The sequence below is a fragment of the Papio anubis genome, chromosome 1, assembly GCF_008728515.1.
Source record: "Papio anubis isolate 15944 chromosome 1, Panubis1.0, whole genome shotgun sequence".
Taxonomy (NCBI): Eukaryota; Metazoa; Chordata; class Mammalia; order Primates; family Cercopithecidae; genus Papio; species Papio anubis.
This window is the reverse complement of record NC_044976.1, coordinates 156,666,464-156,681,056: the sequence shown is the minus strand read 5'-3', so window position 1 is coordinate 156,681,056 and position 14,593 is coordinate 156,666,464. Positions and strand designations below refer to the sequence as shown.

The 14,593-nt window shown below is 53.4% G+C and overlaps 1 protein-coding gene across 25 annotated transcripts in view; it reads left to right on the top strand.

Moving 5' to 3' along the window:
* NFASC (neurofascin) overlaps positions 1–14,205 on the top strand; it is a 200,382-nt gene extending 186,177 nt beyond the window's left edge. For all 25 annotated transcript variants that reach the window (XM_031656569.1, XM_031656616.1, XM_031656613.1 and 22 more), the window contains 3 exons: positions 1,571–1,702; positions 4,811–4,880; positions 8,274–14,205. In XM_031656569.1, coding sequence (XP_031512429.1) covers positions 1,571–1,702; positions 4,811–4,880; positions 8,274–8,505 — 434 coding nt within the window. In that variant the 3' untranslated portion in view covers positions 8,506–14,205. The remainder of the gene's footprint in view (positions 1–1,570; positions 1,703–4,810; positions 4,881–8,273) is intronic.
* The last annotated feature ends 388 nt before the right edge of the window (positions 14,206–14,593 follow it).

Here is a 14,593-nt window from a genome sequence, read left to right as displayed (position 1 = left end):
GATCACTCTGACACTGTGGCGGGGGCCTGCTGGGAGCAGGAGTGGAAGCAGGGATGGGACTTTTCTCTGCAGCCTACCTACATCATGGTACTCACAAGCCTTGTTCTCACAGGCCTCTCCTGCTTTTCAGCCCAGGGCTGCCCTGGGCAACCAGAGTGCAGAGGACACTTGTTCATCAGTCTTCACCCTGTATTGAGAACTTTCTTGGTGCAATGCCATTGCCTGGGCACTGGGAAGCCTGTAAAAATAGTTTCTGCCCCCAAGAGGAGCAAAGGGTGGGCTTGCACCCAGATAACGTCCCCACAAGTGGCATGTGCTGAAGATCTGGGGGCGCACATGCTGTGGCCCTCATGCTGTTCCCTGTGCTCCTAGGAGGAGGCTCAGTGCCTTGGCGCCAGCTCCATGGTTCTTGGGGCGCCTGCTGTTGTGTGCCTCTCCCCAGGTGTCTCTGGGCTGGCTGGCTCCAGGGTTACTTTGGGTGTATTAAGTTCCTTTGATCCTTCCCTTCTGTCACAGAGTCTCACGTTCTGTGACAGGCTGCATTTCAGGAGGGGTCGCTTTTGTTCTCCAGCCAGTAGAAAGGAGAAGGGCGAGTTGGTACTGACCACACCCCCCTCCCGAACCCAAACCCAGTCATTGGGCCATCAAGGACACCCTCAGATGACTCCTGAGCACCTGTTCTTCAGGGCCTCCTGCAGGCCTTTCAAATCACAAAGGGATCTGCCCACTTTGAAACAGGTCTCCACATATGCTGGGCATGGACAGAGAGGGACTCACTGTCACAGGGGTTGGAGGAGGGGGCACATCGGCTTGTCACAGACCATCGGGGGGTCACCCTGTGTGGAGTAGTCTGGAAGTGTCATGGAGTGAGCAGAAGGCACAGCCCCAGCCCCACGTCGCTGCTGGCCTGGCTAGGGGTGCCCACACCAGGATTGCCTTTGCTGTCAGGAAGCACATGATCCACTAGAGAGATGTGAAAAGACAGGGCATCCTGGGCCTCCACTTGGTCCAGTCCCCACCCTCAGGAAGGCTGGATGGCTTCGGAGCCATGCTGGTGGGCAGGGATGCTGCTGTGCGCCTGTGCAGGCCTGCGAAGGTGTTCTCATAGCGGGTTTTTGCAACATGGCCACGGCCTACACTCCCTGAGGGTAGCTTGCCGGCTCCCATTTCTCCACCCCGGACTCATCCATGGGGAATCATACTTCCATGGCCAATCCATGGCCATCCCTCAGTCCCCACTAGGCTGTGACCAGCCCTCTGGTTTCCAAGAATGCCGTGCTTCGTTCCTAGGATACTTTCCCTTCCTAAACGACCTGTTCAGCCTTCTGCTTCTTATTTGCTCCTTGTACCCCTTTCCTTTGCCTCTTTTCTGATCTTTTGACCTTGGCTCTTTAATTATTTTCTTTTTGTCCTTTAGCGGGGTAGTTTGGGCCGGGGGGCTGCTAGGTGGTAGTGTTAGGCTCCAGGAGAAACATCCGTGTGAAATAGCTGAAGTTCTTCCCTCCATCTCCCGCCTCACCGTCTCCCCCATGAAATCATTCACGGGTTTGCTTCCGGCCCTCCCCGCCAGCTTACACCAACAACCAAGCGGACATCGCCACCCAGGGCTGGTTCATTGGGCTTATGTGCGCCATCGCCCTCCTGGTGCTGATCCTGCTCATCGTCTGTTTCATCAAGAGGAGTCGCGGCGGCAAGTACCCAGGTGAGCCGTGCGAGAGGCGTGGGCTTGCAGGGCGGGGCACGTCTGCTTTCCCGTGAGTCTCCAGGTCTCCAGCCAGATCCGGGGACTGTGTTCTCTCAGTGAAGCCAGCCCTTGCCCGGCTTGGAAATACAATCCTCTTGCCTGTGCATCTTCGGGCTGCCAGCAAGCACTTGAGTTAATTAAGTTCGCCTGAGTTGGACGGATGGCACAGTCCAGGCAGCCTCAGAGAGGGGATGGAAGGAACCCTGGCTCCTGTTAAGAATGACCTTTCCTCCCCTTGACTCACCACCCATCTGCTCTATAAATTGGCTTTTTTTCAGCCTGAATCTCATTAGGATCCTGGGTCCCGGGGAAGGAGAAAGGAAGAGAGGCATTTTCTTTAACCGTGTCCCAGAGAATGGGGAGAGGAGGGGTCTGGGCAGAAGCAGCACACCCATGAGAGAGTTCCAGAGATGTGCACTCAACAGGATGATGGTGTAACCACCAATACCACTAGCAAGGGTCAGAAGCGATGCGAGGAGCAGGGAGAGGCTGAAGACGGGTGGCATTGGTAGGGGCCCCCGTGGTCCTAAAGCACTTTGGGCTTCCCTAAAGTCCCAAGGAGACCTCAAGATCCTTCAGCCCCTGGCTAGGCACAGTGACTCACACCTGTAATCCCAGCACTTTGAGAGGCCAAAGCGAGTAGGTCACTTAAGGTCAGGAGTTTGAGGCCAGCCCAACCAACATGACGAAACTCCGCCTCTACTAAATATACAAAAATTAGCTGGGCATGGTGGCAGGTGTCTGAGGTCCGAGCTATTCAAGAGGCTGAGGTGAGAGGATTACCTGAGCCTGGGGAGGTCAAGGCTGCCATGAGCCATGATCGTGCCACTGCACTCCAGCCTGAGGAACAGAGTTAGACCCTGTCTCAAATAAATAAATAAATTTTTTTAAAGATCCTCCAGGCTGGGCACGGTGGCTCACATCTGTAATCCCAGCACTTTGGGAGGCCAAGGCAGGCAGATCACTTGAGGTCAGGAGTTCAAGACCAGCCTGGCCAACATGGTGAAACCCCGTCTCTACCAAAAATACAAAAAATTAGCTGGGTATGGTGGCACGTGCCTATAATCCCAGCTACTCAGGAGGCTGAGGCAGGAAAATTGCTTGAACCTGGGAGGGAGAGGTTGCAGTGAGCCGAAATCGTGCCACTGCACTCCAGCCTAGGTGATGGAATGAGACTCCGTCTCAAAAAAGGGGGGAAAAAAGAAGATCCTGCAGCCCAGACATACCAAGGTCAAGGACAAGGACCTCTGGCATTCTTGTTTCTGGAAATATTGATTGTTTTTTACACAGGAGCAAGAGAGCCATCTGTCTGTGATGGGGTGGGTAGGGTGACAGGAGACAGGATAATGGATGACCCTGAAAGCAAAAATCTGGCTGGACTACAGAATGAAATTTCTCCCTGCCCCAGAAAGCCCCATCACCAGACATACCCCATGCTCCCCAAATGCTTCCTTCTCCCCATCTCTTAGAACAGGTCCTCCCCCAGGATCCCCCTAAAACTCAACACAAAGGAAATAGAAGGGAGAGGAGACTCCATTCTTTTTCCTTCCCCATGCCCAAGTACCCACAGACTAGGACTCTGAAGAACTGTGCCTTAAGTGAGGGAGGGCAGGAAATGATCATTCCTTACTGGTGAGCGATGTTTGCTTTCACTCTCTTCTGCTGTGCTGGGCTTATCTGATTCTGTAAGAGAGAAAGCCTCAGTTAGGGAAGAGGCTGCCTCCTCCATCTGACAGTAAGACTTGGGTGGACTGAGTTCACGCCCGTTCCAGGTGGAAGTGGAATACCAGAAGAACCCAGCAGATCAACTCTGAGCCGTCCTTTGCCCTTTCAGAAAGTATCTCATTCCAAACAGTTCTTCAAAACTAATCTCTTGCCCTCCAGCTACAGGGTAAGCCCCTGGTCCCTTAAAAAGATGAGTGAACCAGGAGCCACAAGGCCTGGGTGCTAGTCTTCCCTCCGGTCTTCATTCAGTCACTAATTAGTTACGTGATATGCTCTTCACCTCTCAAGGGTTCAGTTTCCCTCATCTAAAATGAGGCTGATTATCCGCCTTGTATCTCAAAAAGGACACATAGGTCGGGTGCGGTGGCTCACGCCTGTAATCCCAGCACTTTGGGAGGCCGTGGTGGGTGGATCACTTGAGGTCAGGAGTTCAAGACCAGCCTGGCCAAGATGGTGAAACCCCGCCTCTACTAAAAATACAAAAATTAGCCAGGCGTGGTGGCAGGCGCCTGTAAACCCAGCTATTTGGGAGGGTGAGGCATGAGAATCGCTTGAACCCGGGAGGCAGAGGTTGCAGTGAGCAAAGATAGCACCACTGGAAAAAAAAAAGATACATAAAGAGGCTTTCATGTAAGTGCCCGCTGTGCATCCACCTCTGTGCTGTGCACTAGCAATACTGGAGGAAAAATGATCTCTCCTCAAGGGCACCGTAGCTGACACCGAAAGAATGAGCACAGCACAAGACAGGGCCTCGGCTGAATGCTCACACATCACAGAGGAAGTGGAGGAAAGGGGGCACGCCAACAAGGGGGAGTCACAGAGAAGAGACACTTTCCATCCCATAGGTGTGTCTGGCGTGTCTTCTCTGCTCAGGGCACTCTGCTAGGAACTGTGAAGCACACAGACCCCCACCCTTGAGGAAAGAACTAGCCTTCTGTGATAGGCATGAGAAATGTGCACAAATAGTTACACCACAGAGCAGAATAAGAAAGGTGCAAACAGTGGAGTGTTTGCCTTTGGCAGAGGAAAGGATCACATCTGTTTGATCTTTTGGGGAGACTTCATAGAGATGTGGTTGGGGGAGCTTGGTAGGAGGGGATTTCAGTTGTCAGTGGAGATGTAAAGAGACCTCTGGGGCTGAGAAGGAGGCGGCAGAGTCAACTTGGCAACTGATTGAGTACAGGAAGCAAAAACAAGGGAGGCGTGGATGGTGCCTTGTTAAAAAAGAGTGTCCGTGAGCCCAGGGCGGGGCCTTCTGGCCCTGCAGTCAGTGGAGCCCTGGAGAGCCGGGGCATGTACTTAATCATCGTGTCTGTGTCTTTGCTTCTCTTGTTGACCAAGTACGAGAAAAGAAGGATGTTCCCCTTGGCCCTGAAGACCCCAAGGAAGAGGATGGCTCGTTTGACTATAGGTGCGTGATCTCCCTCCTCCTCTCTCAGGCAGGCTGTCCTCCATGTCCCTGAGGCACCACCCTCACCTCAGAGCAGCTCCACTTGGCTGAGAGGCCATGAGTAGCCGTCCTTGCCCCTTGGGCCGTCACCCTGCCTCTCTGGCGGCGCTGTGGTGGAGAGTGCGTGCTGCTGAGTTTACTCAGAGGCTTCTCATCCTAAGAGTGCCAGACGAGGCTGCTCCCCCAGGAGACACTGCCTGACACATGCATGCATTAGTTTGACGAACAGCATTTCATTCATTCAACCGCACAACTCAAATGTATCAAGCTTGCTATTTATATCTTTCCACCTTTTCACTCTGAACACGAGCCCCAGGACCCTCTTGCTGTGAGATGAGCTCAGCCCTCAGGCTGATTCTCTGCCCACACTCTACTCCTAACCCTGAAGATAATGACCCTGGGAGGCTGTGATGTCTTAAAGCCTCAAGGAATGAAGGTGGCTGATTCCAGGTCGTTTCTCCTTGAACGTGGCGATATCTTTGGGCTCTAGACCGGAATGGGCCTTGGAAAGGTATCTAGGTCCAGTGCCCTATGCCCCAGATGAGAGGACTGAGGCCCAAACCGGGAAGCGTATTGCCTAAAACTCTTCCTTGCTCCCCACCCAGTGAGTTAGTGGCAAAGCTGGAAAGTCCGGGGCCGGCTGGTGCTGCTGGTGCTGCTATTCTATACTTCTGTACCCGTGCTCCTGTCCTACCTGGATGCATCTTCGTATCTGGGCTTAACAATGTCGTTGTTTGTCCATGGAGATCACGAATATGTTCTGAGCTGAGGGATGATGCAGAGTGGGCTGTGGAGTGTCATTCTCAGACCAAGTGCTATGGAGGGAATGTCTGATCAAAGCCCTGCCTGCCCACGCCACCCAGTTACTGCCTGGGCCAGGCCCTTGTCCTCTGCTGCAGTCTCCTTTTCCTGTCCTGGGCCTCTGCCACTCTGCCCGTCAGCCTGGCAAGCATAATCAGATCAATGGGTGGTGGAGCCACTGCCCACACAGGAGCCTGTCTGTAGGCTTATGGGCCATAACTGTCCATCTAGTCCCAACATCCCCACAAGCCCCCTGAAAGGGCAGTCACAAGAGCCCCCTTCCCATCTTCCCTGGCAGGGCCCAGCTTCCCTGTGGGCTGAGACTTCCTTGGCTTTTTGTTCCAAAAGCCACGGGGCTTCTCCTCCCCCAGACTCTCGGTACAGCCAGAGAGGAGGAGCGTGGACCTCCTCCAATACGGGGCTGAGCAGCCTGCACTGTGAGGAGATGGTTCCTCGTGCACCTCTCCTGCCCCAGACACCAAAGCTGTCGGGCAAAAACCCCTGCCTCCTCCCCACAGACACTGAGGCTGGGTCTACACGCACAGGAGCATGCCTAGGCCTGCACCCCTACACACACACACCCCTCTGCTTTGGCTCTGGAAGGTCTGCAGCATCTGTCCTAGAGTCCTCCCTTGGATGAGTCTAAGAGCCCTAACCTGGGAAAAGGCTGAAATGAATACATCAGAGGAAGAACTAAGTTTCCAGGGGGGATAGGCCTGGGGGCGAGGAGTACTGTTCCTCTCACTCCAGTCTGTGGCTAAGTGACTGACCACCTTTCCCGTGGGGCGCCCTTTGTTCTTCTCCCCCATGTCCATCCACCTGGACCTTGAAGATGTCTCAGAAGCGAGGCCAACAGGTGGCCAGACCAAGGCCACCCTTAGTCATTCTGGTTTCTTTCAAGCTTCCATTAGGAGAGGTCTATTCGGTCTGTTCTTTTTAGACCTAGATCCCCTGTTCCCTCAACAGCCTGGCATGCTACAGACCTCTCCCCCTACCCCTCCCACTGGCTGGGCTGTCACTGTCCAGTGGCTGCACTTAGCTTAGCTGCCTGGAACCAGAGGAGGAATTCCCACAAATCGCATAGCACCGTCCTCATGCCCCTGCACATGGGGTGGAGGGCCCTGGGAAGGAGTGCATGCGAACAAGACCTGCAAGTGGGGTGAGGAGCCTGGCAATTCCCCTCCTCCAGTTGGCAAACAGTGACTTCCACTTCCTGCACAAACTCAGCACAGCCCCAGAGAGCTGCCTCCCTCACACCATCTCCCAACGCACGGCTGTCCCAGAATACAGTTAGGCTGTATTCATGGGGCAGCACTGCAGGGAGTGAGCTAATAGCTTTCCGTCTTCTAACACAGCCCCGGCCCTGGCTCGCTGCCCTCTTCTGACAGCTGTCTTTGCCCGACACTGCTATTAGAAGTGAGAACGCACGGCCCACTGTAATGGCAACTCAGCTGGTTGTCTTCCCCATGTCCAGGAAGGACTGGGGGTGGGTGGGGAGCTGGGGGCAAGGAAGGGTGTGATGTGTGTCTATTCAGACCGCCTGGCACCGCTATGGTCCCTGAGACCCAGACTCCCACTGCTCATCCTGAGCTGCTCCTGCCCAGGAACTGGGCTCACCTCTGAAGTGCAGCCAGCACCACCTGGTGCCTGCTCTGAGCCTTTTCAGCCAAGGGAAGGGACATGGTGCCTGAACAGACGCTGGCTCAGGGAGCAGCCCACGCCTCCTCGGGAGTGCAGCAGACATCCTGACTGGGCAGCTGTTCCCAGCGGCCCATGCAGCTTTATTTGGCAGCCTCCCAGCTCTCCCTGCACAAGGGGAGCTTAGGGCCAGGGCTTGTAGGCCTCAGGGGGGGCTAGGCATGATCCTCTGAGCCTTGCTATCTTCTCACATTTGCTGGCATCACCTGCTTACCTGTGTGCGCCTCCCTCCCACTACTCTTGCACACCTGTACTTGCTAGGTCCAAAGTAATAACATCTTTTTATAGATCAACCAGATAGCTCAGCGAAACACACTAAGACAGAGAAGCAGAGAGGCAGGGGAGAGGTTTCTTCCTTTAAAAGCCTTGCTTTTTGTCAAGGTGAGAGTGTATCCCTACAGAGTCACAGGTCCTGGGAGATCAAAGCTGGGCCAGCCCCTCTTGATGACTGAGGCCCAGGTCACAAAACCACACAGTGACACACTCGGGACTAGAACCATCCCATATGGTCTCACAAGCAGTGGCTCTGCCTCACCATGAGGTGGCCATCCTCTATCCACTCCCACCACAGACAGGGACCCAGTCTCATGGAAGGGACCTGGACCAGGAGCCCAAAAGCATGGGCTCCACTCCCTGCCCTACCTGACTTGCAACCTCACCTTAGAAAAGGTGCTTGTCCTCTCTAGGCCTCCATTTCCCTTCTGTAGCGCAGGCTGGACAGGGGAGGGTGAAGCGGGGGCTGGACTGGGTGGTCCCCTGGGTCCCATCCTCTCTGAGCTGTGTAGGACATGTGTTGGCAGGAGGCCGGCTGCCCCATCCCACAGCACCTGAGATTCTCTGTCTCTCTTTGGCCAGTGATGAGGACAACAAGCCTCTGCAGGGCAGTCAGACATCTCTGGACGGCACCATCAAGCAGCAGGAGAGTGACGACAGCCTGGTGGACTATGGCGAGGGTGGCGAGGGCCAGTTCAATGAAGACGGCTCCTTCATCGGCCAGTACACCGTCAAAAAGGACAAGGAGGAAACAGAGGGCAACGAAAGCTCAGAGGCCACGTCACCTGTCAATGCTATCTACTCTCTGGCCTAACGGAGCCCACCCAGGCACAGCCACCACTTTGCAAGTGGGAGGAGGGGAGAGGGGGAAACTAAACCACTGCAGACCTACCACAAAGCCACCACCACCTTCAGTAACAAGGGTACGATATGGGGGTCTGCCAAGCTGTGAGGATCAGTGACCACCAAGCCACCCACAAGCCCCCTCCCAATGACCCCCCTTCAGCCCCGGGTGCCACCAGTGTGGGAGAGCTGGAGCCGTGGCTGAGCTCAGCTAGAGGGAGCCTGGCCCCTTGCCCAGTCTCACAGCCACCCCCGAGCGTTCCACCACACTGCCCGCCCTTGGCCTCGGCACATGCTCACCGTTTCTGTTGGTTACAGGACTTCTCATTGTCTTAATTTTGCTTTGTGCATCTTCCCCTCCAGACCCGATGTCTCCGTTTTCTTTTCCTTTTGAAAAAGTGTTCCTGGAAAAGAAAGAAAAAGTAGATTCTCCCCCAGGAGACCACAAAGATAGGCAAAAAGGATTGAATCCGTACCAGAACACGTAGACAGGCAGTAATATTCAAACCACCTCTGGGCCAATGCATTTCCGAAGGATGCCTTTCTCGCCATATGCCTCCCCTGGCTCCCAACCCCTCTGCCTCGGCCTTGTCAGTTGCTGAGCTGGGCTTGGCTTCTTTCTGGAAAATGACAGTATTTTTGGCAGGGAGAGGGTGTGCAGGCCTCCTTGCTGCTCTCTGGTTCGGTTGGGAGGTGTGTTTACCTCTTGCTCCTCATTCCCCCCCTGCCCTTTTCTCTGGTGTATCTAAGATGTGAGCTGCACTGACTCTGAAGAAGTTTGAGGAACAGGAGTGAGCACTGATAGGAAGGACTTCAACGCCAGTGACTGTGTACCTCAAGCAGAAGAAAATCAGGTGTCTGGTCTTGGGGGAACTCTGCTTACCTCTAGAGAGAAGAAAAAGGCTGGGTTTGGACTTCCTTCCTCCCCACTGGTGAAACCCAGGATGTAGATAGAGGGCCACACCCACTCTGTCCCAGAGGGCACCTGTCCACGTGGCTGGGGCCCACGCTGCCACCCTGGAGGAGATGGAATGCTGTGATGCAAAAGCTTTGCTGGTGCGTTTGGGGCATAAGGCGCTGCTCCCCTTCCACCTCTAGCAGATAGATATCATCTTCTCAGCCAATTCTGTAGGACACTGAGGCTTTTGTTTGACATGGTATGTGGATGGGGACTTGCCCCAAGACTGAGCCAGTCTGCCCTTTCATTGGGGTGTATACATATCAGGGGACCTGTGGTGGCACCGTACTCAGTGCTGTGATGCCCCCACCTGGGGAGGACTCAATGCTCTTTGTATGCCTTATGCAGCGCTGATCTGCCCCTGGAGTTCCCAGGTTCCCAGCCCCTCCCTGCAAGCCTTGAAGCCTCCAGCGATGTCCGTGTCCAGGAGAGCAGGGCAGCCTATGCAAGTGTTCCGGCAGGACCAGAAGCGGCCACCCAACACACGTCCTCACGAGTCACCCCAAGTGGAGACACTCGCAGACCTGCAGTTGTCAGACCGAAGGTGCTGCCTTCATCCTCCCCACCTAATGCATTTTTGAAACCAAAGGTACCTAGCCTCAGAGACAGAGAAGGAGAGGGGGAGATCTTGAGTCTAAGAGGAACCCTTTAGCTGTTTCTGTAGCTCCGGTCAGTTTCAGGAGGGTGAAGCTGATCCCCAGGAACGAATCAGCTGCCATGGGCACAGCCTCTGATTTGAGCCTCCAGCTGCTAGCCAGGGGGCCTGGGCCGGACCAGGGCTCTGTCCTTCAGTGACTTTATTAAAGCATCATTTGCCACATGTTTAAGCCGCAAAGGTATTAGCAATGCTTGCATCATTAATAATCATTCAGTTGAAGGTCAAGCCCATAGACACACACTCTCTGTCTGCTGGTAAGAAATCATAGCCCAGAACTGAGCCAATAAGGCTGTTTGAACCTGAGAGTGTGTGATGGTCATTTGGGCCAAGCCTCAGCCAGGGCTGCTGCCTGGACGCCTGAGGGGCAGCTTATCACAGTGCAAGGGGACAGGGTAAACAGCAGGGGGTGGGGCGTGAGCTTGGAGGGCCCCTCCCCTGGCTTTCCTCCAACACCTGCTTGGATACTAGGCCCACTGTCCCTGAAGGGAATGTCAGGGAAGTGTGCCTGTGAGCTGAATTAAAGGACTGGCCTTTCCAGAAAACGCTTTGGATCTGAGCAGAGTAGTCAGTTTCTCAGACACTCATTCCATACTGCACCGTACATGCCAGTGAACTCACTGCACCGAAAGCAGGCTCTTAGGGCAGGAAGGGACGGTGAGCAAGTCTGCCACACCACCTGGTGACTGGGAAGGCTGCTTCCCTCGTAAGGGTCTTGGGGAGAAGTAAGCCCACAGCCTGCCTCTGCACCTCATTCCAGTGTCCTGCCAGGCTCTGCACTGTCCTTTGTGTACGAAGAAAATGCTATTAGCCCTCTCTCAGGCTACTGTTCTGTGGGTGCTGAGAGCTACCCCCCATCACCATGCAATCACACCCGTCTGAGCAGAAGCAAATCTGAGGCTGAAGAATTAAGTTTTCCCCAAGCAAGGAAGGCAGGTGGTCAGAGAGATCAAACGCTGCTAGCGTGGGGATTGCAGGATTCAGGAGGCAGCCCCTTTGGGGAAGAGGAGAGTGCGTTTTCCATGGAGCCCGTGTCAGAGTCCAGCCCAGCTCAGCACGAAAGCAGAATTGCCCAGCACTCCCTGCCAGCTGGGTCTCCCAAGCAACTACCCTAAGACATACCAACAATGAAGCCAGGACAGCACCATTACCATCGGCACTCCAGTTTGGCTGGCTGGGAGGAAAGTGCTGGGCATCTTACAGTAACTCTAGAAGTTCCTTTGACTGGGCTGCAATCAAAGGATTGTGCTCAACCTTAAGAGCTGTAGTTTCCTGTGCTGTCATTTGTTCATTCATTCATTCATTCATTCATTCATTCATTCAGCAAATACTCTGAAATCCAGTCTGAACTAAGGCCTGAGCTGTGGATACCATGGCGCGTGAGTTAGATGTGGTCCCTGCCCTCACGGGGCTGACAGTCCTGAAATCAAGTGCTGGGACACAGTGGCCATTGAGTTGGGAGCATTCTTCCCTCTATTGCTTAAGCCACTGATGGCTATGAGCTTGAAGAGAGGGATTCTGAGGGAGAACTTGGTCCATCTGGTCACCAAGGCTGGGCAGGACAAAGCAGTCAAGAACCATGGTGTGGCTTGAAAAACAGTCCTGCTTCCTGAGCCTCTTTGCTCTGCCTCTTGGGGCAAAGGATTAGTCCACATCCAGGTTGCATGAGATGAGATGCAAAGGGCTCTGTGTGGGTGAGGAACACAAGTTAGAGGAGCGGGAGAGGCCACCAGGGTTGGGACCTATTTAGGTAATTCCTGTTGGCAGCACCTAGAGAGAGCATCTGAGCCAAAGGAGTGGGAAACTCTGCCCCAGCAATGGCACGGGCTGCGGTCTCTTTCTGGCGCCCTGTGCTGGAGCAGGGCCAAGTCTTAGGGCATCACGAACAGCCCATTTGATGGAAGGAGCAGGGATGTAGCACATTTTTGTCTGTCTTTGTGAGGCTGCTTTGCTAACTCTCTGAGGAGAGGAAGCCTCTCAGGCTTTCCGTGGGCTGGGGCTGGTGCCAGAGAATCCCTTCTCAGTGGGAGGGCAGCAGGTTCCTGGGAGGCCGGCACAGGGCACCACTCCCCGCTCCTGACACCTTGGTGCAGACTGACTTCCTGCCCAGTCACCACTCCGGCCAGCCCCGCCAAACACACACAAGCTCATGGTTGCGGTTGGGTCTATCCCGTTAGTTGGCAAAGGATCCTGCTTGAGCTCTGCGTAGTAGCCGAGGAGTAGCATTGAGGAGGGCCCTGATTGTTTAAAAAAAAAAAAAAAAAATAGGCCTCAAAACAATGAAACAAAGAGCTTGATGTGTCAGGAGGAGACCAAGGCCCTGGGAGGCATAGGCAAGCCGGGCAGAGTCAGACCAGCACCCTCCCTTGACCATCTCCTAGCATTCCCCTCCCTTAACCTAGACAGGGGCTACCCCATGTGAGTTCAAGCCAGACTTTGTGGCTGTCCCCAGCCTGCACAGCCCAAGCCCAGGGAAGTGTCCTTTCTTTCCCTTCCTTACTAATAATGGGCCTTCCTGAGACACATTCAGAGAGGGATCAGAGAGAAAGGAGAACCATCCAGGAGAGCCACAAGCACCCACCAAACAGTGTCTCAAGCCTCACCTGAAACTGCTGTTCCTCCTGTCAGCATACTAGTATTAAATGGGTGTTCCATAATGAGAAGAATGGAAATGAAATACGTACAAAGGCATTTAGCTTAGGACCAGAATCGGATTTCAGCATGTGAAGGAATCCCAGAGCTGATCTCATTGAAATGATTTATTGTACAGACAAGGATATGCAAATCCACAGAAGTGAAGGGATTTTTGCTCAAGATCACATAGCTGGTAAACTAAGGTAAGGTTAGGGCTTGAACTTGGGCCTTCTGACTCCTTGTCCAGTGTTCTTTCATCTCACCACAGCTGCCTCCTTTGAAACAGAGGTATTAAGATCTATCCTTCTGGTTCACCCTCTCATACCTCTTTACTGCCTCTCCCACATCCCCCACATGCCCCCAAAATGAAAGACGAACAGGATTTTTTCTTAGACCAAGATCAGTCTGTCTGTTGATCAGCCTGTGGTTCACCCACCCATGCAATTAAGGGCAGACCTGGGCCAGTGGAATAGAATAGCTGATTGGTGTTTGTTACTGTGAACCCTAGACTGTACCCCCTAGAATGGTGTCTCTTGCTTTGTAACACATCGGGCCTTCAGCGTGCTGTATTCCTCAGAAGTGAGGGCATCTCTGTCCATTCTGCCCATGGCCAGAGGGTGCAGAGAGGCAGCAGGGCCCATGCAAGCTGCCACCCTGGGATTTGCTGGGCTGGAGTTCAACAGATGTAAAGACTTCGGTGAAGCAATAAACACAAAACTCTGGGAGAAGATATCCAGAATTTTGTGCACTACTCTGTTTCTTTTTCAAAAATGAGGCAGATCAGATGTCCCTGAGCTGCCCCTTTTTTTCTGATTCCCCACTGCAGTGTCCTCAGTCAGTGTTGTCCCTCTGCCCGGCTCCCCAGCTCTTTGCCAACCTCTTCACACTCCCCTTGAGCTGAGCATCAGTCACCTGTGACGTGGCCACCTTCTGTCCTGCTCCCACTCCCGACCCATGCTGGACCCCGGAGGACCTCCTGCCCTGCCCCTACCACACACCCATATCCCCCACCATTCCAATTTGTTCTTTCCCGTGCGGCATTTTTTTCCCCAACGTCTCCATCCATTCCTACATATCCACACACGCACAAATTGGTCTGATCTTTTTTCCATTGGTTAAACATTTAACTCCATGCCAGACCTTGTTTTAACCCCTCTCACATCATGTTCTTTCCTTTTTTGCGAGTTATTTTGCATTAACCAACTTTGTCAGTGACAGATGCGTATCTGAGGGTGTCATGCACGACCTTCAGCAGGGAAGACTTCTGGGCCATGGAGGACCGTCTAATACATGGACTTATAAACTGACTGCATGAGCAATGAAAAGGCCAAATTATTCTGAATTTTTTTTTGAATCACTGTAAAAAAACTGATTTCTTTTGTATAGAGAACACTAAACGTATAATAAAAGTTGTTCAAAATGTACTCTTGCCGTGTGATTTGCTCATTTTCTTGATTTGTTCTTGTTAGTGGATAGGAGAGGGATGTGAAAGGGCTGATGGCAAAAGTGGATCAAAGGGTTTTTCATGGGTGCCAGACAGCACACTCTTCCAGAATTCTACCATACCATCCCCCCTCTAGAAGTTGTCCTTACTCTGGAAGACTCACTTGCACAATTTGTGTTTTAAACATAGTGTGACTGGTATAGGAATGTGTAATGTGTACAGTCGTGGAGACACCCTCTGATTCAACGTGATGAGTGTGCACATCCACCATTGAACAAGTGCCATGCTAGGGAAGCTGGGAGAATGAGATAAATCTGCCATGATGCCCCGTCTCCTATCCTTCTGCACCACTTGCCCTTAGATCGAAT